Source organism: Trichoplax adhaerens, genomic scaffold, assembly GCF_000150275.1.
Source record: "Trichoplax adhaerens TRIADscaffold_3 genomic scaffold, whole genome shotgun sequence".
Lineage (NCBI taxonomy): Eukaryota > Metazoa > Placozoa > Uniplacotomia > Trichoplacea > Trichoplacidae > Trichoplax > Trichoplax adhaerens.
The window spans coordinates 814,263-841,902 of record NW_002060945.1 but is presented as its reverse complement, the minus strand read 5'-3'; the positions used below and the strand labels follow the sequence as shown (position 1 = coordinate 841,902).

General features: G+C 34.0%; 6 protein-coding genes across 6 annotated transcripts; 3 read left to right on the top strand and 3 right to left on the bottom strand.

Annotated features, from left to right (window-relative positions):
* Positions 1–972: 972 nt before the first annotated feature.
* TRIADDRAFT_54102 (uncharacterized protein) lies at positions 973–3,294 on the top strand (the record flags this gene model as incomplete). Its single annotated transcript, XM_002110770.1, has 2 exons — positions 973–1,366; positions 1,646–3,294. 2 exons carry the CDS (start codon positions 973–975, stop codon positions 3,292–3,294), a joined length of 2,043 nt encoding a protein of 680 aa, XP_002110806.1.
* Positions 3,295–7,469: 4,175 nt separating this feature from the next.
* On the top strand, positions 7,470–8,554 carry TRIADDRAFT_54101 (uncharacterized protein; the record flags this gene model as incomplete). The annotated part of the gene is made up of 3 exons (XM_002110769.1): positions 7,470–7,692; positions 7,904–8,214; positions 8,315–8,554. 3 exons carry the CDS (start codon positions 7,470–7,472, stop codon positions 8,552–8,554), a joined length of 774 nt encoding a protein of 257 aa, XP_002110805.1.
* Positions 8,555–9,678: 1,124 nt separating this feature from the next.
* Positions 9,679–10,071, bottom strand: TRIADDRAFT_22373 (uncharacterized protein; the record flags this gene model as incomplete). Its single annotated transcript, XM_002110238.1, has 1 exon — positions 9,679–10,071. The coding sequence occupies one exon, from the start codon at positions 10,069–10,071 to the stop codon at positions 9,679–9,681; it is 393 nt and encodes a 130-aa protein (XP_002110274.1).
* A 4,654-nt stretch (positions 10,072–14,725) lies between these two features.
* TRIADDRAFT_54099 (uncharacterized protein) lies at positions 14,726–16,939 on the bottom strand (the record flags this gene model as incomplete). Its single annotated transcript, XM_002110237.1, has 7 exons — positions 14,726–14,844; positions 14,983–15,092; positions 15,203–15,440; positions 15,548–15,687; positions 15,962–16,046; positions 16,172–16,347; positions 16,911–16,939. The coding sequence occupies 7 exons, from the start codon at positions 16,937–16,939 to the stop codon at positions 14,726–14,728; spliced, it is 897 nt and encodes a 298-aa protein (XP_002110273.1).
* A 1,450-nt stretch (positions 16,940–18,389) lies between these two features.
* On the top strand, positions 18,390–19,770 carry TRIADDRAFT_15044 (uncharacterized protein; the record flags this gene model as incomplete). The annotated part of the gene is made up of 2 exons (XM_002110768.1): positions 18,390–19,029; positions 19,502–19,770. Coding segments are annotated over 2 exons (909 nt in total), but the record flags the coding sequence as incomplete, so codon positions are not given.
* Positions 19,771–20,143: 373 nt separating this feature from the next.
* On the bottom strand, positions 20,144–26,238 carry TRIADDRAFT_22905 (uncharacterized protein; the record flags this gene model as incomplete). The annotated part of the gene is made up of 23 exons (XM_002110236.1): positions 20,144–20,386; positions 20,474–20,545; positions 20,744–20,818; positions 20,918–21,044; positions 21,143–21,230; positions 21,323–21,422; positions 21,499–21,576; positions 21,676–21,762; positions 21,861–22,034; positions 22,203–22,301; positions 22,429–22,546; positions 22,642–22,730; positions 22,836–22,890; positions 22,992–23,056; positions 23,137–23,192; positions 23,397–23,484; positions 23,574–23,676; positions 23,778–23,909; positions 24,218–24,364; positions 24,450–24,706; positions 24,954–25,185; positions 25,543–25,817; positions 26,053–26,238. 23 exons carry the CDS (start codon positions 26,236–26,238, stop codon positions 20,144–20,146), a joined length of 2,946 nt encoding a protein of 981 aa, XP_002110272.1.
* Positions 26,239–27,640: the final 1,402 nt, after the last annotated feature.

The following is a 27,640-nucleotide window of genomic DNA, read 5'->3' as shown; positions in this document are numbered from 1 at the left end:
TTAAGTTTCAAAATAATTTCATCCAGTTGAGGCATTTTGGTCAAGAATTTTAGTAGTAACTATAAATCACTAGCGATATGCCTGTTCTTCTTTAGCATTTCTATAATTTGCAATGAGTAGTGATTAAAGAAATGGATAAGCTGTAAAATCTGAGAACTCTTCAACTAAACTAGTTTCATCACTGTTATTGTTACGCCCTCTAGTTTTACAGTGTATATGTAACATTTATTATATGTTATGTTACATTTGTTAGATTATGACGCATAATAATGCGATGTATTACTGTAAACAGTGTAGGGATGTAGTACTAATTAATAATACAAAGAATAGACTTTAGATCTGGCTACATGTTTAATTCATTAGTTAGGAAATAGAAGTTATAAACGAGTAGCTGAACAACAGCTAATTCAATAGCGATATGTTACCAACGATTAATAAGATCAGATCTAAACAATAACTCTTCGCTAACTCTCTTTCTCGTACTTAGCTTATACAGCCTTGAATACTGTCTCTTTTATATACTCATATTTAGTACAAATTACTATATTTAGATAATTACGCTAAATAAAGAGTAAATAATATCTACGTAAATCTTAATAATAAGACTATTTGAATGTGAGCGCCATTTAGCTGTTGACAATGCTATTCTGCCGCCAGTGTGTAGCATGCAAGAGTTCATCGATAGTAGTAACTTAACTTTTCCGTACTCCTGTGTCTTGCTATGTACGATTGCAGGTGAAATATTCTTTTATTGACATACAAGTATATCGCAAGGGCAATTGTGAATTCTAGAATATTCCATGATATTACGTTCTCATATTACAGTAGATTGTATAACTTTAGCTAGGTGTATCTTCTTAGTTCTTATAAAGGAATACGATTTACGAAATACGCCAGTCTCTTGACTTGTCTGAATAGTGAATACAGTGTTACAGGTTGCTACATTCAGGATTTATCCTATTCAATATCAAAATGGCTAGTTTCCAACGGCCACATAACCGGAATGAGACTGAAATGTATCAAGAGCATTATGACAATGAAATCGATAAAAAATGTAAAAAGCTAGGATATTTAACTGAAATAAAAATTACTGGTAATGGATTTAAAAATCTTGATCAATCGTTCTGCTGGAGTAACATTCCTATGCTGGCAGTCATAACGGGTAAAAACGGCTGCGGTAAAACAGCTGTTTTAGAAGCTATAATGCGAGGATTTCGTGAAGAAAAAGAAAATCAAAGTAGCAAAAATTCTAAAATATCAAGCAAAGAAGGCTACAGAAGTTTTAAAGGTGTTACCATCAAATATGCTACAGAAGTTCCGAAATGTCACTACTACAGTTCTAATTTTAGAAAAAACGAAGATTTAGGTAAATTTCGGCTATTAAATGGCCAAGATCATTCCGATGTAAATTTTGGCTCATGGAACAGCCTCGTGAGAAATTTAATACGCTCAAAAATAGGTGTCGAAATTGATGTTATAAATCAACATTTAAAAAAATACGGGTTTAAGTACGATGTAAGAAAAGGCAAAAAAGGAGAGAAAGCATAATGTGTAAAACGCGGTGATTCGGCTGGTGCGAGTGATATACAATTATCTCCTGGAGAGTCTTTGGAGTTATTATCAATTTTGTGGCTATTTGACAAAGAAAAAACGGATAAGACTGAGAAAAAAAAAGCCGTCTATTTGCTAGACGAGCCAGATGCACATCTTCATACCAGCTTTGTTAAACAGTTAATCGAAATTATCAAAACTAGATTGGTATCAGAACTTGGTATGCAGGTTATTATGACCACTCATTGTCCAACAACTGTTAGTCTAGTACCTAATAATTGTGTCTATGTCATGGCGGAACATACATACCGTACGCCTACTAAACATTCAAACCCACTTGTAACCAAAGACAACATCGATGCCATGTCAGAAACTGATACTGGCAACACCGCAAAGATTGTCAAGATATGTAAGGCTGATAGCAAGGGGCAAGCCATACAGTTATTAACTTCAGAATTTGTGCATCTTAATTTACCTTTTAGGCTAGTATTTGTTGAAGGTACAGATGATGAAATGTTTTACCAAATGATCATGAATAAAATAATTTATAAGCGTTTATTCATGCCCAGTATACCATTAAAGTTTAAATCTCATGGTTACAGTCTAAGAAAACATCCCCCAGATGAGTGTGGCAATATAACTACCGAAGATTCATCTAGACAGATAATAGAAAGGCTTGTCAAATTTTGCGTTGACCCCAAAGTCGCCGACGAGTGTGATGATTATAGTTTAAAAGGATTTATATTTGGCCTAGTTGATAATGATAATAAGGGCGAATCGAAAATAAATAACATTACATGCTTGAAAGAAAGATACAGCTTAGAAAATTATATTTATGATCCAGTATATTTATATTATAATTTACTGAGGAGAGGTGAAGTACTCGTATCGCAAATTAAAGAGGAAATAAATAGTAAACTTTGTTTACAAAATCATCCTGATCATTTGTCTGACTTTTTAGAAGGGACTGAAACGAAGATCGATATATTACAAGCTATTATCGACAATGTATTTGATAAGCTGGCTAAAACAATAGAAAGATTTATCAGGTTAAGTGAAAGTAAAGATTTCAAGGATCTCGTTTCAAAATTGAAACAGCACTTAAATAAATTAAAGCGAATGAATGATCAATTAAACGAATATCAGAAGATTGGCGAAGAAATTAAAGAAGATCTGAAAGAATTAAAACGTATATATAAATTGAATAGTAACCAATTTAGCAAGCAAAGCAATGGACAAGGCAATATCCAAAATTATATTCAAAATAACTCTCAGAATACTGATCAGGTTTGTGTCCAACATAACGACCAAGGTATCAATCAAAGTGATAAACAAAGTTACATTGATGGCCAGCTAATGCGTAAGATTAAGATCACTCTTGAAACCGAGAACACAAAATATGATACTTTGACTGAAAGGTTACGCAATCTATGCAAATATACAGATGAAATTACCGATGCCATTAAAAGATTAAAATCAAATCAATTTTTGAGAAATGGAGATAATTCTAAATTAGATTTTAGCAAGAGTGATATATCTCTTGAAAGTAAAGTGACTGTTTCTTATCCAATAGTAATACTGAAAATGAGAGGACACGATTTAGTCATGTTTTATAAAGAAACATTTAAAAATATAGAGAATTGTAAGAACATGATCCGATTCCTTCAAAGCCAAAATTTTTTGATTCCTTCTGACTTGGTAGAAGTTCTTAAAGAGTTACAGACTTCTTATATTTCGGTTTAACTTGAAATTTCAAATGAGCGATACCGAATAAAAGAGTTGTGGAATATAAGTTAGTCAACAACATAGAACGATAATGAAATATGATTCATAAAAAAATGCAAGTTTTGAAAAGAAATATGCAAATTGATCAGGATTGAGCAGATAAAATTTGAGATGAAATTAACTTAACTCTTGTAAGCGATATGATTATTTTAGTGCAAGAAGTATTATAAGCATCAAGCGTAGGAATAGAGCGATGCAGCTCTAACAGGTCGAATTAAAAGCTTTGGGAGAGTTTTAAGGGGCTACTTATTCAGGCCCCGGCTTTCTAAATAAGTCTATGTAAACTTTTGAATTTATATCTCTAATTTTAATGTCTTTACCATGAAATTTTCATGATTTAATAAAACGTTAACTAAGACTTTAGTTCACATGAAATGATTCTTTGATGCTGGTAATAGCCTCGTTTAAGCTGATTCAGAATAGCATCGATTTTTATTGCAGAATTTTAGGATAAGGTGATAGATGACATATTCTATAAAGGAATTACTCCCACCTATCTGATTAATCTTTTTAAGTTCAAAATATAAAGGTTTACTAACTACAGTAAGACATCTTTAGTTTCTGTACTAATAACAGAAATGAAACGACTGATGCAAAATTTCTCTATGTGTGCGCGTTGCCTATGTGGTAGATTTTACTATGCAATTAGCGATGGATTTGTACCAGAATTTTTAAAATGTTGAAATTTTCTAAATCGAACGTTTTCTTGCAATTTCATAAATATTTTGGGTTTCAAATAGGTTTGTGATTCTTCCTGGTATTCATATGCTGAGATTGCGTGAAATAAAAAATTACTTTATTTTCTAGTGAATCATTCGTTATATCTAGTCACACTAATGTTATTGATGTTTTTGAGGATATTGTGTAAATTATATTTTATTGTGAATTTTTGGATATTTCCGGCCAAAACAGATTTTAAAGCGAGAGATGAATAATTCTAGTCTATGATTAATGAACACTTGTGTGGGGAAGGCGGATACCGGACTATCATGTTATCTCGTACTATTATACTGCACTCGCACAACATCTGTTATGCTTGTCTAGCTAGTGTGTAATAAAGTATCTTCTCCAAAATATAACAACAACTACAGTTTCTTGTAAACTTCACTTTATTACATGAAATCAGGTTCGCCTTAGGTTAAAGTAGTCGATAAAACTACAAGATCATATTTAAATTTACTATAGCGCTTTCAATTCATAATTCGCACTTCTAAATTAGACAATTAGACAATCTTATAATCTCGCTTACAATTTATCTATTTTCGTACAATCCTATAATCTTGGCATTAAAGCTTATTTGAGGCTACACTATATAGTGATTTAAACAAATTGTGAAAACCTAATTTTATTCGAGCAATGATTAACATATTTCTAGCTTAGCTATGTAAACATTCCTTTAACCCATTTGGATAATACTTAATTCTGTATAAACATTAGTTCAACTCGTTGCATAATATTCAACTGTGTGTTACCGCCAGTTGATTGGGAACCCAAGAAAGGCGAGAAGATTCACAACCAATACCAATATTTTTACAAAACAGGCGAATAAATTGTAATCAAACGATTATAGCATTACCAGAGCGTCTCCATGAGATTCTTTAAACATAAATTAGAATCATTGATTCGCGATAAAGAAAATAAAAAATGTTATCGTATTATAAAAATTGGACAGTAAAGTCGTTCATAAGATATTCTAGAGGTTGCAGAGCAACTAAATTTCGCCATTGCTTCTTTTTTCAGTCATTCCCTTGGTGATTAATTATGTACGGTAGAGCAGTACAAATATACATATATGTATCAATTTAACAATCTAATGAAATTGAGATGGGTTGAAAAGGGTGTTATGTATGTAGGATACAGTAACCTGTTGTACTGCACCTAACGTGTTAGCATAAGGTAAGGTGATGAATTACTAAAATCAGGGTACAATACGTCATTACGGCTATACTATTTAAATGCGATAAATCCTAAATAAAAGAGACTTTCAGTAAGCTTGCTAGGAGGAGTTTATCAAAGTTCCTCGCGCTAACGTTAACGGCTAAGAGTGGAAACACAACGACGGATTAATATCCTATCTTGCTGCATCATATGATGCAAATTTCTACTGAAATTTAAATTATTTCAATACCTAATAAAATGCTAATTTTTTTATTTTAGCTCTGGTAATTCTGGAGAATGATAAATATTGAATCGATCTTTGTCAACTGGATATAAAATAGGCAGGATCATGTGCTAGTGAAGGGGAGTTTATGTACCAATTAGATTGGAGAAGCTTAATCAACACAAGCTCTACTACGACAGCCCACCGTATTTGGTACATATGTCTACAGACCAATATTTATTTTAACTTGTATTTAGGAAATGGTTGACGATCATCAATCAGTTTTGGGAAAAGAAGAAATAGATGAATGGCTCAGCAAGGATGACATCAACTATTTGCTATATACCAAGTACAAAGGCGATCTAGACTATCAACTCGATGATATCTTACTGGTAATTGATATTTGTGATAATAGTGACCTGTTAATCAAGTGAATAAAATTATCAATCAAGAGTAAAAGTCGCTACATTATTGCACCTATCTTGTTTGAAAGGAACAACTGGGTTGGATTGGTAATTGAGCTAAAATTTTAAGTAAAACCACATGTATTTATTCTTAATTCGCTTAGTCTAAGTGAAGAAAATTTACATATTGTTAAAAATATCACCAATCAATGCTTTGAAGAATTCGAAATTGCTCATTTATCATCGACAGAGATACACAAAAAGATGAAATCGCTAGTGGTACATGGATGCTAGAGGCCGTTCATGCTGTGATACTAATGATACTGAAACCTAATGACCGAAATAGTAGATACCAGTATATAAGCGATTGAATTCGTCATATTTTAACAAACACTGACATTAACATCGGGAAAGATCATAACAATAACATTAATTTACAGCGACAACTCTGTCTAAATCCACCGAGCAATGCAAGTGCATTACTCGGTGACACTATGGACCATTTATTAAACATGGAGTACGCGAATTTCATTTCGTATGATCACTCACCAGTAGTAGATATTTGTGACAGCTTACTGACTAACCAACCAAATAAAACCAGAATAAATGCTTTATCGTTGCTGCTATCCGGTATGAAAACTATCATTGGACTATGCTAGTAATTGATCAAATTATTAAAGCGGAACTATCTGCATTCCTTTTTAATTTACTGGGCCCAAACGATGAACAGCTTAATATTATCAAGAGTATTATCGCTCAATCTTGGAATAATGTGGATATTATTGATTTATCATCATCGGAGTTGACATAGAGAGTTGATGCCACTAGTTGTGATACATGGATATTAAAAGCGATTAAAGCTATTATGCTAGCAAGATGGGATAATCCAAATGACGTGAATCAGGTTAAGAAATCTATGCAAGATATCTTAAAATAAAAGGAGATTGATATTGACAGAATCCATCGCCGTAACTGCCAGAAAATATCTAGTCAAAGATTTCTTAGTCATATTATAGTAGAATGTTTATTAAAAGAGGAATGCCAATTAAGTAAAAATGACCTACTACTTCCAGTAGCAGTTATTAATGATAAATTGCTTATAAAAAAAATTATTGATTTACTGGCCAATCCCGCGAAATTAAGATTTATTATTTCACCTGTCAAATTAACCCATAAGCACTGGTTTGTATTGGTTATCCGTAGGATTTCTTTAAGAGGATACTCGTCCTACTACTTTGATTGACTGGTAGCAGAAATAGATCCGAAAAGAATTGTTAAGAAGATTTTATTTCAACTACACGAGGAAGATTTGTTTTTTCGGTCTTCGGCGTCTGCCATCGGAAGAGTTCAAGCCGAAAGAGACAGCTACTTCTAGTACATGGACGATAAAAAGTTATTGAAATCATTATGAACGCAAAAATTAGTACAATTGAAGAAGAGATAAAAGGATATGTTTATAAGTCCTTAAAGAATATTAGGATTGATGAAATTTATGAAGATTATCTTGCTCAGCAAAGGTAGTTCAGCGATCAGGAAACTAATTCGAACCGTCTGAATAAATCACTAACCATTCCCACTGTAGATTATTTATTAAGTACTAGTGTAGTTCCTTATGGCATTTATCAACGATGGATGTTAATGATCCTGACTCAGCCAGACTCGCAATGAGTCAGGTTATGAAATGCAGGGATAAACACTGGGTCGTTGTACCGATCAAAATGAAAGATAATCACCGGGCAGTAATGGTAATCGAGAAAATTATAGCCAAGAAACCTTTCGTAATTTATTTTGATTCGCATTCAACACATGAAGATAATTCGCAGGTTGTACAACAAATCATTGATGGAAGTGGTAAGAAATTCGATATCTTCAAACTATCAATGCCGGAGTTAAACCAGAAATGCAACTATACTTGTGGCACATGGATGCTCAAAGCTATCAAGGCTATTACGCACGCAAGCAACGCTTCTAGGAAGTGAACAAATGGTAAGGGCGATCGTACACGAGTATTTGAAAGAGGTTAATATTGAAAAAAGTCATGACAGTAATTTTCAATTTAGAGATACGAGGATGTACGAAGATAGATCTGATAAAGCGTGTAAAGAGCCAGGATACTTATTTAACTTACAAATTAACGGTGCTGCTAGCGTTAAAAATCTTCATGCACCATTCCGTTGGCGTAGCATTCCCACGCTAGCTGTCATTACCGGTAAAAATGGTTGCGTTAAAACAGCAGTCCTAGATGCGATACTACAAGGATGTGAAAATCAATTAGTTAGTCGAAACTTTGGCGTTGCATTAGATATTAATGAAGATTCGGGAAGAATTTTACCTGAAATATACAGTTACAGTACTGGCTCGCCAGACGGAAGCGTAAGAAGTACTTCTAAGACCTTTTTTCAAAGTATTGGAAAAGGAAATGGAGGATATAATTTCAGATTAAAAAAATTAAAGGATTTCAAAAATTCTTCAGCTGCCATATAACCTAAAATTTAGTAGACTTCAAAGTCCATATTATGAAATTAGAAATCAAGTTTTGGAAATGGATAAATTATCATCAGTTCTAATCATAAGGAATGATTTTATAACAACATCCAAACAAGAATTAAAAGAACACTTTGATGGCCAGGTAGGGCTACACTTAGCGACTTTTGGTACCTTCGATCAATTTTCAAAATATCTATTAGAAAAATCACCAAAATTAAGCATCTGAATGATCATTTAAAATGAAATAGGTTCAGGTATATTTTATCCACTGATTGCATTAAAAATAATAAATATAGCCGATTGCTGTTACAGAAAGAAAATTATTCTAAAACTATTAAAAGAAAATGATCCATCTCTTGGCGAACGTTTGGAATTGTTAACGCTATTATGGTGATTTGAAACAAAAGTGGGGAGAAAATCCGATAATGTTACTAAAGATTGCGCGTGCAAAATATGTTTGATATAATGAAATAAACAAATACCAAAAGCTTCAAGGATAGGAGAATGATAGCCGATAGCTATGCTCGTATACAGTAAACTATTAACGGCAGAGGTTATGTTGATTGTTAAGTAGTTAGACTGTTATTTTTACGGCTAAATCTTGATGTTAAAAGGTTAATTTTTAGACTTTTATAATGTATTAATGATTAGGAATTATGTTAGAAATGAAGCTTGCTGTATTTTATGGTTAGGTTGTAGAAGTTAAAGGCAAGTAGTACGGTATACATTAAAACGATTGGACTGAACCAAGTTGGTGTGCTATATCTTTGTACAGTAGATGGATTGCCTTTGCCTGACAAATTGAACTGCTAAAATTCAATCGTTGTAGTTCTACCATTACATGTATGAGATATGTTAAACTTATATATGATACGCTGCCTATGGAATGGCATTCATTCAAACGTCAAGTAATACAAAATTATATAGATAATAAATTTTTTATTTTAACGTATGTGCTTGATAGATTATACTTTAGACTAACAACAATTAATAATTTATTGTTTAATTAAAAAGAATAGATGAATCATGTTGAAATCTTTTGTAAAGAAATGTAAAGATCGGCACTCTATCTCAACTAGTTTTCATGAATTCGTATACTTTTGCAATAATTGGGTTTGTACATCGTGTTTTATCATATAATTTAAGGAAATATTGAATTTAATATGTAATGCACATTTAAGTATCGATGGCCAAGTGTACAAATTGGCATATTATAAATACAATTGAATATTTTGACTTATCCATAAATGAGAAACCGATATATATTAGAATTAGTTCGTAATATGATTTTAATGTCGTGTTGACGTTGGTCAGTATCGCTCACTTTAAGATACATATCGAGATTTAAATTCAACCTTCTTTACATTGAGCGAGAATCTCAGCTAATTTCTTCCTAGTTCGTGCTACACGATCTTCTTGCCCTTTAATATCACCTTCTGAGATAACAATTTTGGGGCATAATGGTTGATTTGAATCTCTCCAGACATGAGGATCTGCTTGTAATAGTTGTAGATGATTAATTTGGCCTATAACGGGTGCTTTATTATGATATAATAAGGCTGTCATGCCTTGAATAATGGCTAAATCATCATAATTAGGGCCGTACTTTTTCATAGCTTGCGAAAGATTAAATAGACTATTGGCATCAGCTGATTTAATACCTTGCAATCGTTTCTCCCAAAAGACTTGACTTGGTTTTTCAGGAGGGATTGCGGCGTATTTATCGTGATTTGATGTAGGCATTCGATTACAATCTTCTCTTACTTTACATGTACGGCGAATGGCGGTTACTTTGCCTGCATATTGAGCCAATGGAGATGTTTGACGGTAGATTAACATATTTGAGCCAATATTTTTTGTGCACTTATTGGAGTTCATTAACTGCTCATCGGCTTTGCTACTATCTGATATTGTACTGAGGTGATTTCTATGCATACTATCAGGATAACTGCAATTTAATTGATAGTTGTGATCTTGGACATTAATCGTATTTTCTGCACAGTTCGCCAATTCCCGATGATTACGAAATTTTCGGCTATGCTGTCTAAAATTGAAAAAAGTACTTATTAATGATAAAAATTGTACTTTGCACTTGACTTAATTAAATACAATACTATAACATATGTACAGTCCGTATAATTTATAATACTATAACATATGTACGTGTAATTTGTAATACTAGTAAATAAGAGCATGTTAAAAATTGATCATTGGCTATAAACATTCTATTTCCTTCACACCTTTACTGTCACAAGAGCATAAATGAAAGGTGTTATGTTTAACTCTAGCCAACAGAACCAGTACTTATAGTTTTACATAAACGTCAATTGATGGTGCAATGTCTGCTGATGCTATATTACTGTGTTAATGTTAATTCTATGCGTATTTCAAAGTATGCAGGCCAATCTATGAGGAAGTAGTATTATAATTCGAATTATTAATGGATTACCAAGTTAAAATATCGTAAATTCATTGCTATTTTTTAAAGTACACTAACGATCACCCTTCATAGTTAGATACTGAGAAGTTTTTCTCAAGAACAGTGGGATGTCGAAGTCATAAATAGGGTTAAATGGGAGCAATTTTGCTTAGCGAAAGTGCTTCATAAGATAAGTTGTTTTGTATCTCTAGGTGTGACAGCTACAAAAATTTTCGTTATTTCAAGACAGTCTGACAATAAACTTAGTCTATCACTTCAATTAATTGAGCAGTTTGAATTTAAATAGCTCTGATATTAATATACTTAAGTAAGTAATTCTATTAGAACTGAGGTTATTATAGCCTTGAAAAATTCGTTCATCATTACTAACTTGTACGGGTATACCAGCAATTCCGAGGGTTGCAACGTTAACTTACAACAAAACTAAGTTTCAGTTCGAGCCTTGATTGATTACTTCAAAGCTGCAATTTTATAGACGCATCACAAGGACTGTATGGAAGTGTCATCAGAAATTTAAATACAGTGCCAAGTGAAGGATTAATTCAGCGATGAATGATTTTAAATATTTGACAAATTCATTCTAACAGATGCGATGATTATCTTTGTAGAGATTAAAATTCAAAGTTAGTTGATAGATCATGGACCATATAAACATCAAGTACACGCAGTACATGTAACTGTTATGAATCAATAAAGTATACTGTAGAACATGGTACTATCTTACCAACAAAAGATAGGAATTATAAACTATTAATTGGTTGATAAATACCGAAAGAAGAGTCGAATAGGAAAGATAACTCTGGTAACCAATTACTGTATAACTATTAAGAATCGTATCCATTTATGTTATACATTATCATTACATGGAACTCTCCTATACGCGTATTTCTTACGGGTGCTACGTTAGTAAAGACTTTGATTTTGAGTAAATCTCGTAGAAGAGACAAATGGTAGCTCTCTCAGGCATTCTAATTCATAATTAATCGAAGAACTTATAATCAGTTGAAAGATATAAGTTTTAACGTATTGATGAAAGATTGAAATGAAGGATGGAATGTCAAGATAATTGATGTTACGTATTCGTTCATGTTGTAGGCTCCTTTTCGATTCTAATTATTACAGTATAGTACAAGAGTTTGGTTTTACAATTCATCTTATGCTTATATGCATACTACTGTATACGATAAACTAAAATCATTTTACGAGTCTATCATAAGAAAGAGAACTTGCAACATATTAATGGATGATAAAAGGTAGGATAACAGCAAGACAACCAATAAAAATTCATGAAATAAGAATTAGGCATTTACTCGCTAAAACTTTTTTAAGTCCTGTTGACGTAGGATTGTTATCTACAGAGATAGTGATTATGACGTATATCATGATAAATAACGTGAGGAAAGAAGCAAAATAGCAAATTTGAGGGTATTTTACATTATTGCAATGTCTCAATTTGTTCACAGATTCGTTAGAATATCACAATCAACACTTTAACCCCCCTCCCCCCAGGCTCATGATAGGTGCGAGTAAGAACGATATTGTAAAACACCCCCAATTTCAATTCTATTTACACGTCTAGTTTATCCATTTTACCTTCGACAATATGGATAAGGATAGGTCCGATTACCATTCTTACGGACATTCAGAAGGGTAACGTTGCTATCTTTGGCTACTGTATTCTGCTTCCAACGCTGGTCAATTACTCGTCCATGGTTGTCGTTGGCCATGATTAAAATCTGTATCCATTTTTGAAATAAAATAGAACAAGATGTTATTTACAATAGGCGATGTTGATCAATGATTTATCTAACTGATGATGGTCTCATCAATCAATCTTATCCATGGTCAAAATTCTTATCTATGCTATCGAATCATCACACTTGTGTCGAAACTATTGCATGAATTCACGATGAAAATTTAACGATAAAGAAGGCTAGAGAAGAAAATGATGAAAATCAAAGATTGAACCTTTGTACTGTTGACGATATTGGATTCCATTTCTATCGCTTGTTACCCTTTCTAAGGTAATACTGAAAGCTAATTTAAACTATCTATACATGCTGTAGCCATCCCTCTTCGTATTTAGAGGGTTTCTACTCACCTAATGAATGCTATAAATCAATCGTTTTGAGGATTCTTCCTTTTTTGGATGGGGCAGCACCATTAGCTTGGCCTTGATGCCTTTGTTTTTCTTGATGCATTAGAACTGGCTGTGGTAGCCGTCTTTAATACGCGCCTAGGCTACACCTGTACCCCTCAGTCAGTGCTACAATCGGTATACAAAGTTATATTCAACTCTAGTAAAGCTTTGAATCTGTATGAAATAGAAATACTACTTTACTGTTCCAGGTATACAAAACAGTCAAACAAAAGACCGAAAAAGAAAGTGCAGCAACAGCCCATATTATGGACCAGAATATAGAAAATTAAACCAATATGCAGCTTTGGACCTACACTAATCAACTCCTATCGAATATTGCAATTTCATGCAGTAATTTTTAGGATTGGACTACAGTTTAAGCGACAATTCCTCGTTTGCATTCGCTCTGATGAACGAATTTTTACTTTAAGAGCTACGATCGAATCTGCCAAGGTGTGTAGTAAAGATCGCACAGTAAATTGGTGGGTTGGACTAGAATCTAAACGACAATTAATTGCTAGCATTGGCTCTGATGGAACAATTTTACTTAACTAAAACTTGAAGAGTTAGCTAAGATCGAATCTGCCAAAGTATGCAGTAAAGATCACACAATAATTTGTTAGGTTAGACTACAATCTAAACGATAATTCCTCGTTACCATTGGCTCAGATGAACGAATGTTACTTCACTTTAACTTAAAAGAGCTAAGATCGCATCTGTCATGGTATAAAGTAAAGGTCACACAGTAATTTATAGGGTTGGACTACTGTACAATCTAAACGACCATTCTTCGTTAGCATTTGCTCATGTGAACGGGTTTTAAAGAGCGATGATCGAATCTGTCAAGGTATGCAGTAAAGGTCACACTGTAATTTATAGGGTTGGACTACTGTACAATCTAAACGACAATTCTTCGTTAGCATTTTTTCATGTGAACGGGTTTTAAAGAGTGATGATCGAATCTGTCAAGGTATGCAGTAAAGGTCACACAGTAATTTATAGGGTTGGACTACTGTACAATCTAAACGACAAATCTTCGTTAGCATTTTTTCATGTGAACGGGTTTTAAAGAACGATGATCGAATCTGTCAAGGTGTTCAGCTATAGATCACACAGTAATTTGTAGGATTGGAATATTATCTAAAAGATAATTCCTCGTTTGCATTTGCTCATGTAAACGGATCTGAAAGAGCGGATATTCTCGATGAAGTCAGTGGAGCAAAAATAAATGAGGGAAGTATCATCGGGAGGTTAAAACTTGCAGTACGTGTATCACCTGCCAAATGTAAAATTATTATTAAGATTACAATAGAATAACGAAGTGATAATCGTAAATAATAGAAAGCCTAATTAAGGACTAGTCTAAAATGTCAGCTTAGCACATGTCGTTAAAATAGGCGGATTAATCAATTAATCATAAATGACCAATTATGTCCAACCCATATCGATATTTCACTCATTTTTGGCGTCATAAACATGCCTTTATACCCGGCTGCCTGTAATTTTAAAATATTACCTTGTACAAAATATACATTCCATGGGAAAAGATCAATTTAACCAGCACATATACTATAGGAATTTGAAAACAGCTTTAAAAAAACGTTTTATTGCCCTTTGACTCCATGGTATAAGTTCATTTACATTCTTCCATGCGATCGACATTTTATAAAATGTCGTCTTTTCATTTGCAAGAGACCGAAAGAAACGTGATTACTTACTCTACTACAAGTATAATAATATTTTTACAATTTTTAGGCATCGCCAAATAATATTTACATCGATTTTAGACATAGGAGAAAAAGTTTTGATGCTTTAAGTTACGAACTCAAAGAAGACGATCCTTTTCCTATAACCATGCATTTGTTGCAATTTGGTATGAAGTATTCCATATTAACTTGAGGATCTGCGATGGTAATTTCATCTATATGTACAATATCTGCAATGATAGATGGGGGCAGTAGTTAACGAACATGATTTGCTATGCCTTGAGACGATAATATCGTGAATGTTGGGTAAGGTGATTAAATTATAAATTGATACAAAAATTTCTACATTTCAAATTTCAATGAAATACCTTTAATAACAACATTCTCTGGAAATGTAAAATCATCGCAGTTTTCCGGCATAATAGGTGTTTTCTTTATTATCTTCTTTTTAGCTACAGCTTTCGCTTTCCTTGTTAATCTATCCGTTATCCATGTAAATTGAAAAAAATATTTTCCTGTAAGGGTTATAATAATTTACTAGAACTAATGTCATCTTTAAATCTGTATATTCAAATCATAGGTGTCTACCTAGCCCTGGTGGCTTGGTAACGGGGAGGGCGGCGTGATTTTGAGGTTGAAGTAGTCGATGAAGATGCTTCTTTTGCAATTGCAGCTAATGGTAATTTGGAGGCTTGCTTTCTTTTATTACGCAAGAGGATTCTTTTTGCAATAAAAACTTCGTCTGCACTATGCACGTCAGAACTATCTTCAACGGACGATAAATTGTCATCGGCTCCTATTCGATGGTATACTTTGTATGTAAAATCTGGGGATAGATAAAATTTTGAGCCATTCCATTATAATTTAATTCTTGAATAAGAGCATGTTGATTTAAACTACAAATGATGTGGAAGCAGAAAATAGCTGTCATACCTTCAGTTTCTTTAGGAGTGTTTAAAATGTATTTGCCTAGGTCAATATCACACAAAGATCTTTCGTCTTTAGCATGCAATATGAGCTTCGGGTCGAAAACCGTTAATCTTCTCTTACGAAATTCGTCAGTATCATACAAGCTGTCAAAGAATGATAATAATAAGTTGTATTCCTTCAACATACCAGTATCATTTGATTTGATGATATTTTATACTATTGTAAACGAGGGAAATGTTAGTAAAGAGTAGTTTTACTATAGGTAGGGATGTATTGTCAAAACTTTTCATGAGTTAGTACTGTACAGTATTCTAACTATTAATGTGCGATATTTAGCCTGCTATAAAGGGCTCCATGAAGCCTACATTATTACAGTATAATACCTGTAGCAGTTGAAAACATGTAGTAGTTTCTTACCATGCAGTATCTTGGAATGTTTTATCAAGGCTGAAGAGAAATTGAGCTTGATCCCACTGATCAACAATCTTGCCACCATACTTTACTGATAGGCGAAAAAGAAAATTGGAAATTAGGAAAAGGCGGTGATTGATTATAAGCAGATTTGAAATGACAGACTGAAAATAGCGTGGAAGAATGCATTTGAAGGGAAGCAAGATCAATCCTTACCCCAACAGTTGGTATAATCGATTGATACACTACTTGAAAACCAAGCGTGTTGGCTATCAAATATTACACTTGACATTGCTTTATCTTGCCATTCGCTAGTTGATCCGATCAGACTAATCCAGGTCGGGAATGTAAACACGACAGCCAAGCTAGCAACCGAGATTGTGTAGAATTGACTGTAAAAGAAATGGCAAGAAAGAAACAACAGATTCTTTTAGCTATTCATGTGCTGTAGTCGAATTTCAGCAACAAGCACACTAGTTACTTCTACATAGAACCATTGCCAATGAGCAACATTTACCTGCTCGCAGCCTTGATTGCAAAGCTAACCAGGATATAACTCTAGTTTTGTAGCTGAGCTGAGTAAGATCAACTTGACTATTCTTAGGCCCAATCAGGTAGTGATTACTACTGAAATGAATCAGCAACAACTCGATAATAACACGTTGTGCAGTGGACGGCAGGTAGATTTCCTCAGTTTGGTGCAAATGATTATCAAAACAACTTGTTGTAGTGATTTTTTAACACCATTTCTTCTCCTATCCCATGGACTTGTGCGACTTCTTCTACTCTCTCTACACTAGTAAATATGTAACCAAGAAGCTTAAGAGCATTACAGTGGTGTTCTACCGTAACGTCCAGGACCGCCAGATCCGAGATCTAATACTACAGCATCAGATAGACGGGTTGACGGACCACGGATTCGTTCATGTCTGGCATGCATCACTGACTGACTGACTGACTGACCGTGGCCAGTGACTGAGCCATTTTTGGCCCCAATTTTGCAAAACCTCCATTAGCTTTACACGGTGTCATGGACTACTAGAAGTTACTCGTCTAGTCCGAAAAATGGGGAGTTTCTTGGTGTAGTCCATGCTGTAATAACTTCTACTAGTCCATGACTATATGTATCACTCATGCACTACTAAGAAAAGAAGTTTTTAGAGTAGTTCAGATCTAGGACAGTAGCTCGATTAATTCGTGATCGAGCAAGGAATTCTCGTAATTCTCTTAATGACAGTATTGTATTCTACTGTAATATCTAGTAGCAAATCGAGAAATGTTGATCATCTTTATGGCTAGTCCTACTTTTACTCTGTGTATCATCATGAGCACCGTAACTGGGAGAATGAGCGAGATCTGATACTAGCTAATATTAAATGGTTAAAAGTTTGCTTCTAGTGGTTCGTGCCCTGACGGAGCCTATTTTTGGCCCCAATTTTTTGCAAGACATCCCTTTAGCCTCTACACTGTGCCATGGACTACTAGAAATTACTACTCTAGTAGTCGATGCAGTAATAACTTCTACTAGTCCATGACTGTATGTATCATTCGTGAACTATTAAGAAGAGAACTATTTAGAGTAGTCCATGACAGTAGCTCAGATTAATTCGTGATATACGTACACTAATAAATAACACTAGTTCTGTCATAGGGGCTACTGAGAAAGACAGACAAGAGCGAGGAGTGGCGTCTAGTGCAATGCTTATTATTCGACCATTCTACAGTAGTAATGAAAGCATCTACCATCGATAATTCTCCCTTCAAAAGCCTTAAGTGACCATTTTTCCTCCAAAGTTAAGGGAAAATTTGCAGTCTTGCCTGAGTACTACTCCCCGGTAAGGACAGCTAGAAGGACAGACAAGAGCCGTATGACTAGATGAGGGAGGGCCTATCATCGAGCGATCGACATGTTGTAGTGTACACTATACCATGTTCATGTATGAGCTAGTACCTATACTGTAAGCGAGCAAGCATTACATCATCGCCGTGACATCGGTACGGTACTGCGTGAAGTTGTTGTGCGCAGTGCAGGTCCATTACTGGTACAGTAGCGAGTGTCCTATTGGTTAGACTTGAGACCTGAGCTTGGTCCTGAAAGATTCAAGTGGTAAAAGGCCACTGGAGCCATAGCTGCTGTCTTCCCATCGTGTCGAAATAATTATTAATGTTGTTATGAATTTATTCATTCTGGCATCATCGGAGACAATATCTTAATTGATTAGGCTTACTTTAAAATCATTGCTATCGAAAGGTTTTCTTCTAGACCTGTAGGGCTAGAGGCAGAAGACAATTATTCATTACAAGTATTACCAATCAGTTGGATTGTTCTCCAAAGTTTTACAAGCTAATCATGTTGCACCATGCCATCAAGCGATGTTGCAATCATGGCCTCCCATCAAGATTAACCATCATCGGCGTTCACCATGGTCCAATGCGCTATCAACATACGGATAGATCGAGATTGTTGCAAATAAGTTGTCAAGTGTTAGGTGTAAAACAAGATGATAGCTTAGATCATATTAAAAGTGTTTATCATGATTTGGTCAAAAAATTGCATCCTGATAGCTCATCAGGTCAAGCCAATTTATCGCAATTTGTAAAAGTTCAAAATGCCTACAAAACAATACTAACTCAGGCATTAGATGATCCTGATGAAATTGAAGAGCTAACGCGTGATATGCAATTGGATGAATTTGAAAATAAGGTGTTACAACATCGTACCAAATTATCCACTGATCCTGCGACTTCGACGGCTTCTCCAGAAGAGAAACAAGCTACTCTTAGGCAACGTATGGATAAAGCAGTTGAAGAAACTGCTGATTATCATGTCCGTTTAGTTGATAATATGACTGTTGAAATGAATATCCAACAAAAGTATCAAGAACCTGGTAGAAAAGGGAAAATCGTGCAAAGTATTGATCGGATTGCTGAAGATTTTATCCAACAGGCCGTCCAGGGAGGCCAATTTGATAATTTACATCAATTAGAGGGTTATGGAAAACCTTTAAAAGAGGAACACGAAGGATTGCTGGATGGTACAGAATATCGTTTAAATAAAATGCTTGTCAATTCAGGTTGGTATATATCAAATAGTTAGGTCTGCTTTACTAATTTATAGTAGATAGGATGCAGTTATCATTCCAAGTCAACTTCATTGCTTATCAATAAACCTGTAAGAAACTTATGTAGGGTCTTTGCAATTATTTTACATGTCGTATTGCGATCTACTTTAAATTCTCCTTGAAGTAGTAACCTTTTAATCGTAAGATACAATTCTCCAGGTTACATACCTCATTGAAAATAATTCTTACTTGAGCGATGACACTTTCTTACAATTATAATTGCAAATTCTACTAAATGTTGCATCTCGATTATACACATTACTCTGCCGTACTCGTATCATTCTCCTTCTGAATTCTGATAGCCTCTTTAATACTATACTTAGCAATATTGTTAATATACTGTAAAAATAATTGCCATACAATAATTCACAACACAATTTGACTAAATAAACTCTACTACTATCTACACGTATTGTATCATTAGGTTATGCACCCAACTGGATCCTGCTTGGGAAAGAAATACGTGAAGACAAAAAATTTCTACGTGCCAGGCTGGAAGATCGAGCTGAACAAGTGCAAAAAAAGCCCCGATGCAACGAGAAGCAATTAAATTGGAAAAGGGCTGTAAAATTTGTTGAAGAACAAACTATTAGGATTAACGAAAATGTCGATAAGTATAATATGCATGTCCCACTACTTAAAATGCAAACCGTTCGTTTCGATTTAAATCGTGAAATGGAGAAAGTTAAAAAAAAGTATCCAGCCGTAGCCAGATTAGACATCAATAAAATTGGTGTATCAAATCAATCCAATCAAGGCCAGGATGCTGGTGTAAAACAATTCTTCGATGCTTTCAAAAATATCTTTTAATGGCTAAAGTTGTTTATCTCATTACAATGGCTACATGGAATATATTATCACGTTCTAGTATAAATAGCATAAACCAAAGCTCGTATCGATGCTGTTTGCATACGTGTATTTAATCAAGTTAAAAATAGGACATTAGTTTGTAATCAAAACCTTTATACACATATTAGTCGTTACTTGCAGCTACATCGGAAAGCCGTAAGGATTGAGCGCTTCTTATTCGCTCTGCCTATTTAGCAATAAACCATTATGTCAATGATTAGCTTACGAGTCGTGCGACAAAAATTTTATAAGACATTTCTTTCAAATGACTACTGTATGAATATACATACGTGTAATGACTATTACTTACTTGCTGCGATAAATCTTCGCGTGTAATAAGATTAATAATCTCCTGGAACAATTTAGCTTTAGGATCAGACTGATCATTTGATGCAGTTAATTGCAGTGATGGTTGCTTAATCTTCTGCTTTAAACAGTTGTCCAGTTGGAGTCTTAATTGCTGTCAACAAAAATAATAAAAAATTTTTCTATTGCTTAACATATGGAAAGCGTTGAGTTATTGGTACGAGTAGAACGTTCTAATTACCTTCATTAATTTAGCGATGCCAGCATCAGCAACAAACTTAATCCATGTGTCGATTGAGATAGTGTTTTCAGACTATACGGCATCGGTGTCCATTTGAATAGCAATATGTCAAAGAATGCATTCTTTTAGCTACTGTCGCAATAAATACTGTATGTTTAAATTATCAACCTCATTTCTAGAAAAGATACCCCATTATGAAATTTAACAATATTACTAATACTTAGCTGGAGGATAATGAATTGCTATGTAAAATTTTAAAGGAATATTAACCTCGTCTACTTGAATATCACCACCGAAAAATAATAGAGAAAACGGAGTAACCATTGTGGCATCAAATATTTTAATCTGAAATTAGTCGATAGTATCATTAGTATAGGGCAAATTTAGCTACCAAAGTATAATAACTGAAAGTACAGTATCGTAAATCTTGGAAAATTGTCCTACCTGACTATCCAATTTCATTTTTTTATGGTATATTAACCATTTACTACTAAAAAAATTTCGATTATGGTGGACCGAGCTGGGATGAAAAAACACTGCTCTGTCGTGTCTCGTTGAAAGTTTAGGAGGCCTAAATTATGATTTATAGAATACAAGTTAGAATAAGTATGCATAACGGTTGCTAAGCATTCTAACCAAATTTAATTAGAAGCACGGATGAAATTGAACCTCTTGTTATTTGTTTGTCTATGTTCGACGTGAATAACGTTTGGATATAACCCAGCACACAAGATTGCTTTAACAAGGTTACTATTGCCTTGACAATGAATTAATTTAGAGTTAAAATTAATTACCGACAATCATAGATTGCATATAGAAATAAAAATAAAATTTGTTAATGATAATTACCGGAATTAACATTATAACGATTTGCCTTTATATCCTTGGTATCTATAAATCCAATCTCGTGTAAGAGATCACCAAATTGATCTGCCATTTTGTGAACCATCTGATGTAATATAAACAACTTGATATTAATTATTCAAGGCTCCGTTATAGTTGTAGACTATCGAAACAGCATTTACGTTAAGGCCGCTTGCAGACAACAAGTTACTCCGGCAAAAGTCATAATCATTTCGGTTATATTTAGCTTTTTTCCACGACTAAAGGATAAAATCGTCAATTGCAATTGCAGCACGAAACATATCAGAACTAGTACTAATGTGAATCATGCAATTTTCAAGGCGCAAAGTTTGCTTAACCTTAAAGGCATTGAACAGTGTCAAATGATCACTAATTGAATCATGTTCGAAGCTTTTACGTGCTCGTCTTGAGGCCTCTCTATCGTCCTGTAATGAATAATAGATTTAACAGCATAATTAGATAAATTCATTTTTCTGTTATTACTAGATGTAAGCATAAAGGCTTACTACGTAAAACCTCCTACCATAACAAATACAAAAGGATCCCTATGACCTAAAAATGCCGATATTATTACAGCAGGATATAGACAAGAAAACAGTGCGCCAAATATAATAATTTTCCCTAAGCGAGGATTAAGTGGGAGTGCCGCAAGATAATGTCCGAGTGGAGTTAACGATTCGTCATCATTTAAACCATTCTAAAACAATAACGTTAAATCTCATTAGATAAACATTAGAAAATATTTTAATAATTAATTACGTATACGCATACTAAAGTATAGTAAAACAAATATTTATAAAATGCGATATTTAATCATTCAAAAGTCTAAAGATAAAATTTTTCTTGATTGATCATTTATCATTACCAAATCCTTTAAAAGAGCTATAGCTCGAGCAACTGCTTCACTATCCGGTGCATCCACTGCTTTCGATAGGAACGGTGCTATCATACCTAATTTAAGCTTCTAAAAATATAATGTAATATAGTGATCTATACAGAAAGTGAATTACCACAGAAGTACAAAGTTTGGATTTAACAAATTTTAAAATTTCAAATGATGACATAAAATATTGATGAGTTCTTGAATTTACTTTAATTTGTAAGCATATTTCTTCCAAGGGAGTCCTTAACATTTCTGGTAACTGAAATTCTTGCATTTTCGACTTATGAAATTGTGTGTAAAGGTAAAAACAGTGCCCAGCTTTTACTCTAAGAGTAAATCGTTATGATAAAGTCATACATATAGTCGCCTTGATCGCAAGCTTAACCTATCAGAAAGGTGCTTTTTCATGAAATACACGTACCTTCCTGCTCGACCCGCTCTTTGCTGTGCTGATGCTTTACTGGTCCAGACCGGAGAAAGAACTTCTAGGCCACTGGTGGGATCATAGGCCTAATTAATATTATTACATGACACATCATTTGCAAAATACAATAAATAATCAATTTCTGTCATCATTTATTTAACAGATGCAATAATAAGCTGACAGTATGTTACCTTCTCTTTTACTTTACCACAGTCAATTACGAACGATACATCATTGATGGTGATACTGAAATAAAATTGCTATAATTAATAAAATAATTTTAATTCTAAATAAATAACGTTACTAATTGAGCTGAAAATGGGTACAGTACTGCTGTAAGTGGTAACCTTGTCTCAGCAATATCGGTAGCAATAACAATTTTTCGAACAGAAGGTAGGGGTTTTTCAAATATCTTGTAAGAAATGATTAGCATCATAAAAAAATTTCTTTTGGAAAAGTCTTAAGATCAATGTTAGCGTTCATTTTACTTACTTTTCTTTGATTTACAGTTGATAATTGCGAATGCAACGGGATGATTAGGTATCTCCCTATTTAGTTTAAAACCAAGTTTTATAAGTTTTTCGTAAGCACCTTAATAATAATAACTATTATCTTCTAAATAAAGTGCTGGAATTGTTGCTGTAAATTATAACTCATGAAGTATACAGATAATATCGTTAATGCAGTCGCAATCAGTATAGTGTACTGTACATTGCATCAACCGCGTCAACAATTTAGAATTATATAAATACCTGACGAAAAATAGGGACTTAATCGTAATCGTTCGTAAAGTTTACGAATGTCCTCCCATCCAGGCAGAAAGCATAAAATAGCACCTTTCTACAAGGTCGGATATTGTTTGTATAAATATAGCTTAGCAAGAGATGGATATCCTCACGTTTTACCGCCGAAAAGGTTGAACGACCTACCTCCATGTGATCTGATATGTAAGTTATTATATCTTCAATTAATTCGAAATCTAAATCGTCAAAAACCATTCGTTCCACAGACTGTGCAGTTCTTAAGCAATACCTGGGCCGTACAAGAATAGATCTATTCATCTAATACTATAGTATAAATTTAATGTGAGCTGTTACATCGACAATATACTGCAGCAATTCGCGGTATCTTACTCATCCGAAATGAATCCTAAAAAATCGCGCCAATCGTTGTCTTCAACACTTTCTTTACTTCTATATGGTCGGTTCCTACCTCGTGTGCTATTACGTGTATTCGATTTCGGCTGGAAGTATACTTTTTGATTACTGTAACATGAAGTAAGTGTTATCAATACTTGCTATTTGGTGAAACCCATTGCTATGATAGTTCTGTTCTCAATCATGTAACTACTGTATAAGCTATATATTATTATCGAAAATATGAGCGTATGGAAGATCTACAACCTTAGTAATATTAGCCTTGAAATTAATGTACGTACAGAACAGTACATTACTGTATTTAATCTATGTTATGCATGCTATCTACTCATTCTCTTAGTACATTTTCTACAATTAAAAATGAAATGGTACTATCTTTTATCATAACAGCACGACGTCCTGTAATTTGGACTTACCCTAGCATCGAGATAATGTCTTCCATGTAGTAATGTCTAACAGAATACAACGATCCGGGAATCTCCACGATTGGACAATTATTAAAATACGAAGAAAAGCTAGCAGCATTCAACGTAGCACTCATTAGAACAACTTTTAGATCGGGCCTAGGAAAAGTTAATAAGTTCTGTATTAGTCGGAGATTGAATGGAGTTCTTATTCTTATGATATCTAAAATAACTTTTATCCAACCTTTTGCTTAAAATATCTTTTAAATAGATTAATAAGAAGTCCGACATTAAATTTCGCTCATGGATTTCATCGATAATAAGATGGCTATATTGTGAAAGTAACGGATCATTCTGTAATTGTCGGAGTAAAATGCCAGTTGTACAGTAGATCATTGACCCTTGATTTCGCGGTAGCTTATTTTCTAGCCTAATTTGATAGCCTGCACTCGGATTGGGTTGATTTTTCTCAATACGTTCATCAAGAACACGCTCAGCAACCTTAATCATACAGTTAGTGTTGGTTGATAAGAGAATTGTATAGGTGGTATAGCTTGATGAAGGCTGTTATAGTCCAAAGAGACTTATTTATAAATCGTATTTAAAATCAGGATAGCTTACGATACTTATATTCATATTTGTATTTATAAATGTATATTCTATACTCATTAGCCTATTTACAAATACACGTTATCATAGATCAGAATAAGACGCAGCATTCAAACTTATAGCTAAGGCACTAACTTACCGATATTGCACTAATTCGACGTGGCTGTGTACAAGCAATCTTGCATAATGATCCATTGCCGGAGCAAATAGCATCATCAAGTATAAACTGAGGTAACTGCGTAGTTTTACCACATCCAGTCTGACCACTAATAACTACGATTTGATTACTATGAATGAGATTCATAATATCATCGTGCATTGCATAAATCGGAAGTTTCTGCCTCTCAGCCTGACAAGAATTATTGAATTTACTGTTAGATTAAAATATAGTGGTAAGAACATCTATTTATATAAATTAACTACTAGTCGCTACGTTATTACTATGTCCATAACACCATGGTAACATTAGCTCAACAGCATGTGTGCTCATATCGTAAGCCAACAGCCAATTTTAGCTTTACCATAAGCAATAGTAAATAAGTAAATTGGTTAACAATTGTAGACGAAATTGACATAGTAGCATTTGCTACAGTAAGCCAACAGCTAATTTTAACTTTTCAATAAGTGATAGTAAATAAACAAATGGGTTAGCAATTGCGGTGCATTTACAAAGTGTGCGGCTAACTGCAAGATACGCGTAGAATATCTGACTAAGCCATTTGAGCTACTGAGTATCTACGAATATAAATGTAGCAGTGTAGAAGATACTGTTACTCACGAGCAATTTTTGATAGCTTGGATCTTTAAATTTCGTTTCTAATTCTTCTTTTAATCTATTATCAAGATGAGGATCTCGTTGTAAGAATTGAATCGAATCAGAAAATTGCTGATCAGAATCTACATGATGGCTGGATTCGTTATCGAGGCTACAACTGGCTTCCACTTGATCTACGATCGATGCGATCGCATGCTGTTTACCGTCATCTAACTCAATGACAGCTCTCTAAAATAGGAGATATAGTTTTATTTACATCCTATTTATAGCAGTTTAACTGTATTCCATAGGCAACATTGCCCAACTAAGTATACTTAAAAGCAAAATTAGATTAATAGACACTTGGACAGTTGCTTGTGTAACTGTAGCACTGAGATTGCAAAGCATCGAGTAAAATGCAATTGCCATACTACGTATTCCAGTATTATAATATAACAGTCATTACAGTTATAAGACGGCTTACTTCTATTTTCTCCTTCTCTTTCTTCCTTGTTCGACTTAAATTAGCATAGTACATGCCAATTTCCTTACCAGACAAGCCGGGTGGTCTACCTACGCCGCCACCGCGACCGCCACCTCGATTGCCACCTCGATAGCTACCTCGACCACCACCACCTCGTCCAAAGCTTCTTCCTCGTCCTCGGTCCATTCCTTGATCTTTTAACACATACTCACTATCATCTGATGAAGTAAGTTTAATGGAAGTGTTATACAAATGCCTAAACTGGTATAGTTTTGTCCTTGTTAATAATTTAGTAGACGTATACGACCAAATGGGATAGCAGGACATGAAATTGAGCTTGACTTTTTGTCTGTGTTGAATGGATCCTGGCGGAAGTTAATAGCTTAATCACTGTAGGATGGATTGATTATACAGCTTACAATAATCACTCCCGGATACGAAAGGGTCTCATACTAAGCCTTATAGTTCCAAGACCTCTAGACAGACGGATGCTAGTCTCTCTTCAGCACTGTACACTGTACAGTACAGATTGGAAAGCTGGGTGCGGTCGCTTTAAGACTGATCCGGCAAACCTGATGTCAGGCAGGATTCAGGAAAGTTGCCCGTGATCGACTGCATTTGGATCGCAGTAAAATGGGCAAAGATTATCCCAGTAATATACAATAATTTCTGCTTTCCAGTGGAATGATAGAGCAACAAAGGCTCCTGTAGGGGCTATTAATAATAATACAAGTTTTTACAGTAAGCATTCGCTGTATCTGTGATAAGCAAGTGGATCACTGCAGCAGTCGATACAGATTTTATCTGCATAGTCATATTTAAAATTGTCTGAGCATCAGCAAGCTTTACCTTGGATGCATTTGCATTCATACTTTTATAATTACCGAATTGCTGTATGCAGCAGTGGTTATAGATAAAAAAAAAAGTGTTCTACAGGGTGCAGTATACTGTACTGCTGTGCCTTAATCACATCCCGTATGCTAAGTTGTTAGATTAGCTAACTAATCATTAGTTAATTCAACTGAATAAGTAATAACTAGTTCCGCATCATGAGCATTCTTACCAGATATAGACTTAGTATTTATTACAAGCTGTAGCAAGGGTTTAATCCGTGCAGTATGCCGAAAATGACTTATGCAATCTTAATGTAATATTACTTTAGCAGTTCGGTAAATTATCGACTTTGATACGATAAGTACAAGTATAAAAGTAAAATATTGTACTACCAAAAAAAATTGCTAAATCTATGTATGTACCAGCTATTAGCATATGACTGAACAACATAGAGATAATTCATCAATATTATTGCACGGTACATTCAAATATAGCAGTCAGAAAAAAAGCTAATCGATCATTGAACGATTGCATTCTTACAAGAAGTATTGCATTCAGTTTTGAGTAATAAAATACTTCCGAGAGATCGTAAAATATTCGCAATTCGGATATGATTTACAAGGAGAAACTTTATAAACAATAACAAATACGAATAAAGCAGATTTCTAGACTAGATCAAGCATTGATATATAAAAATCTTTTGCTACGTTAGTAACACTGTCTTCCTCTTTAATGATTTATACTAATAATTCGA